The following is a 3,905-nucleotide window of genomic DNA, read 5'->3' as shown; positions in this document are numbered from 1 at the left end:
GCGTCTGTGGAAGACGTCTTTTCCTTCGGTTTTGTGGTCCCCAGCTGTCCCTCTGCACTGGTCTTCAGCACCATGGACAGCGCCTTGGACAGCCTGGACGCCGCGCGCTTCCTACAGATCTGGCAACATTTCGACGTCGACGGTAAGACGAGTTCCGATGACTCTGGTGTCGATGGGAAGTAAATCATGTGATCACAGTGTTGAATGACAGCACGTTATGACGTGAACTGAAGAGAGGACGTTTAACTGTAGTTTATGGAAAATTCTGCTAATTGGACGACAAATGTATAATTCATGACGTCAAATGACAGCTGTTTAAATGCAGGTTTGTACAGGACAGCGTGGCTGAGACCTCCACTGCAGGTCTCTAAGGACTGTTAATAGTTATCATGTGAAATAGTTATCATGGGAATATGCAGGACCTGTGTAGAAAGGGAGAAGGAGCTTTTGGGGTGAGGCAACGTAGAACACAGGGAGGTCAAGCTTGCAGAGGAAGGGGGTAAGATAAGAAGCTTGGGTGGGGGTTGCCGCTGTGGCTGTTTTTATTTTTATTTTATTTTACCTTTATTTAACCAGGAAAGTCCCGTTGAGGTTAAAAACCTCTTTTTCAAGGGAGTCCTGGCCAAGAGGCGGGCAAAAACACAGTCAATTACATTTATAAAAGTTGTACAACACAGATAGTTAGAAACATTTACAATGTAAACCGGTCATTTTAGGTTCTCTCAATCTGGATTTAAAAGCATTTAAGGAAATTAGTTCAGATAATTTCAAGTCTTAACTGTGTGTATGAACAGGACTCGTCCCCTTTTTAAAGCACTAAAGACGAGGTCCGTGTCCGTGTGGACTGTAGACCTGGTGGTTTTGAACCTAACCAGGTCAACCCTTTGGTTTTATATCACACTATCCGTATTTAATGAATTTAACATGGAATTTATATCTCCAAAGTCAAAGATCTGCAAAAGAGAAATACAGTACAACCTGACGTTGTGAAAATATTAATTTGACATTTTTTAATTTCTTCTAACTCAAACTCATCGGCCTTGGCTCATTTTCTGTATATAAAATCACAAATAACTTATTTCTCATGACTGCACACATTACCATCAGTATCTCTATATCTATCTCTATCCATCTCTCTCGCTCTCTATATTAAATCTATCTATGTAGATATATATATGTATCTATATACATATATATTTTTATATATATATATATATATATATGTATATCTATGATGTAGACATATAGATATAAATATCTACATATATAGATACATATGTAAAAAGTGCAGTTACAGTCATTCCCCGACTGCGATGACGCTGCAGAGACTCAGAGAGCGCAAATGCAGAAGAACCGGAAACACGGACCAATCAGGGAAGAGTGGGGTTTTTAGGGAGGGGGGGGGGGTCTTAAAGAGACAGTCGCCTAAACAGAGCCTTTCAGACAGAAGGGAAATACAGGTATTATAAGAAAAGAGTTTTTTTTTTTTTTTTACATTAAAGCATTTTAACATGTTCTAGTATGAACCATACCATGTGAACCTGATGAGGAGCATGAAATGGGACCCGTGAAAGAGATTTAGCGCTATATAAATTAAATTGAAGCTTTTTCTACTTGACAGTAGTGGAGATAATGAGTTAAAAACTTAACCACCCAGTTTGCAAGCTTCACTTCCCAGCCAGACGCAAAACAACTGGTGCGTGATCATTAAAACGTTTACATTTTTTTTTTACATTATTATTTTATTTTATATTACATTTTCCTAAAAAAGTAAATTATTTGTGTCCCGTTAATTTGACCAGATGCCTGGTTGTGTTTTTTAGACAACGGATACATCGAAGGGAAGGAGCTGGACGCCTTCTTCCAACACATGCTGGAGAAATTTGGGATGAAGGTAAAAGATATTTAAAGAAAAAAAACAACATGGCTGTATTTTTGAGTTATCTAACAATTATAAAAGAAACTGTGTGCACTTCCCGCCTTCTGGCAGGTGCAGGAGACATACATGCAACACTGCTTTATGCTCCCATACATACAACCAGACAACGTTTCAACCCTATTGGGTCTTCTTCTTCTTCTTTCTGCTAAATACTGCTTCTTTGCTTCAGGGGCAAGAAAATACTAAAATGATAATCATGATGTTAAAGAAAATAGCGGTCCGTTGTTAGCCTCCACCGGGAAGCTGGTGCCTTTATTGTGTGAATTTTTCATTTTTTTAAAACTGAAAATGGGTCAAATTTGACCTAAGGACAACACAAAGGTCTTTTACATGCTGTCTCAGCTAGCGGTTTGCCGAATTTGCCGTTAGCTAAACTAACGTTAGCTTTCCGATGGAGGCTAACGGCAGACCGATCGTGCGGTGTCGTGAATCCTCGTTCATCATGATTACCGTGCAGGCAGAACGGATCAGCTACGAGAGAATATTCTTGGGTTTTCTCCGGTCCAATCAGAGAACAGCGGGAGTGTCTGAGACGGAAGACGTTGAGGTTGTGCGCTAATTGTGCGCGAGAAAGATGCGAGCGAAGACATTCGGCCCGTTGTGGCAACGCTGCCGAATATCAACAAATTAAAGCCGGAGCCGGAACCATCTTTGCTGAGTCTTGTTGGGGGGCCATGACGTTGGGGCCCTTCTCCCAGGGGGGTTCAGGAAAAGTTAGATTCTCCGGCTCCTTTAGTGGTGAAGGAGTTAGCTAAGGCTAGCGCTAGCGATGCTAAGCCAACGTCACGACCAGACGTTACCGATTGGTTACGGCAGATCCAGAGTAGCTCTGGGCAGATCCAGTAGTTTTAATCTTCAACAGAGGACTTAAATGAAGTTAACACTGGTCAATGGAGAGAGGCCAGACTCTCTGGACTAATGAAATCAGATCAGAAAATTTGAAAATGTACACACAACGGCTTTAAAAAGTTTTTTAAGTGCACACCATCGCACTACGTATCAAACTACACTCATACATTCATTACTCTGTTGTTGTAAAAGTGTGAACACATCACACACTGCCTCATAGGAACTGACCATGGAGTCCATGTTGTTTCAGAGGGAGGAGATAAACGAGGAAAAAATCAGAAGACTGAGAGAAAGATTCATGTCTGCGTACGAAACCACAGCTGACGGACGTCTGCAGATCCAAGAGGTACGAGTCCCTTTCTGTCTGAGCGATATCTTTAAATAATGTAAACTCATAATTCTTCCGCAGTGGGGAAATTACAACTTACACTGTTTGTTGGAACACAGTACACACAGGCCTGAAATAACACACACACACACACACACACACACACACTTAGAGAGTTCAGAGTGAGTTTGCTGCAGCTGTAAGCCGTTAACCCTCCTGTTCCTATTTAACCCGCTTTCAAAAAGTCACAAATTTGGTTCTCTTTCAACCAAATTGTCAAAAAATTAACTAACATAGATGCTTTCCCACTGTTAGACATTGCTGCAATTTCTACAGTTACACACCACAAAATGCCCAGTAAAACACCATAATTTTCTTTTCCGGTTAATTACAGTAATATGCATTGCATTATGGGTATTAACATTTGATTTACAGTGATTTACTGTATATTTTGAATTTGCTTTATGCAATGCGCTTCACAAGTAAAATAAATGATTAGTTCACTACTTTCATTGAATTTGGTGTGTGTGTGTGTGTGTGTGTGTGTGTGTGTGTGTTTTTTAATGTTATAGCATTTAAAAAAAAAAGGACCAGGCTAAGGGACCAGAGTCTGGTAGGACCACGCTATGGGACAAGAGTCTGGTATAGGACCAGGTTAAGGGACCAGAGTCTAGTATAGGACCAGGCTAATGGACCAGGGTCTGGTATAGAGACCAGGCTAAGGGACCAGAGTCTGGTATAGGACCAGGCTAAGGGACCAGAGTCTGGTGTAGGACCAGGCTAATGGAC

At 40.9% G+C, this 3,905-nt stretch overlaps 1 protein-coding gene across 1 annotated transcript in view; it reads left to right on the top strand.

Annotated features, from left to right (window-relative positions):
* LOC117956496 (secretagogin-like) overlaps positions 1–3,905 on the top strand; it is a 19,692-nt gene continuing 15,787 nt past the window's right edge. The window contains exons 1-3 of the mRNA XM_034891595.1: positions 1–142; positions 1,824–1,894; positions 3,039–3,134. Coding sequence (XP_034747486.1) covers positions 73–142; positions 1,824–1,894; positions 3,039–3,134 — 237 coding nt within the window. The 5' untranslated portion in view covers positions 1–72. The remainder of the gene's footprint in view (positions 143–1,823; positions 1,895–3,038; positions 3,135–3,905) is intronic.

Source organism: Etheostoma cragini, chromosome 14 (genome assembly GCF_013103735.1).
Source record: "Etheostoma cragini isolate CJK2018 chromosome 14, CSU_Ecrag_1.0, whole genome shotgun sequence".
NCBI lineage: Eukaryota > Metazoa > Chordata > Actinopteri > Perciformes > Percidae > Etheostoma > Etheostoma cragini.
The sequence above is the reverse complement of the archived record's forward strand: the minus strand, read 5'-3'. Positions and strand labels throughout refer to the sequence as shown.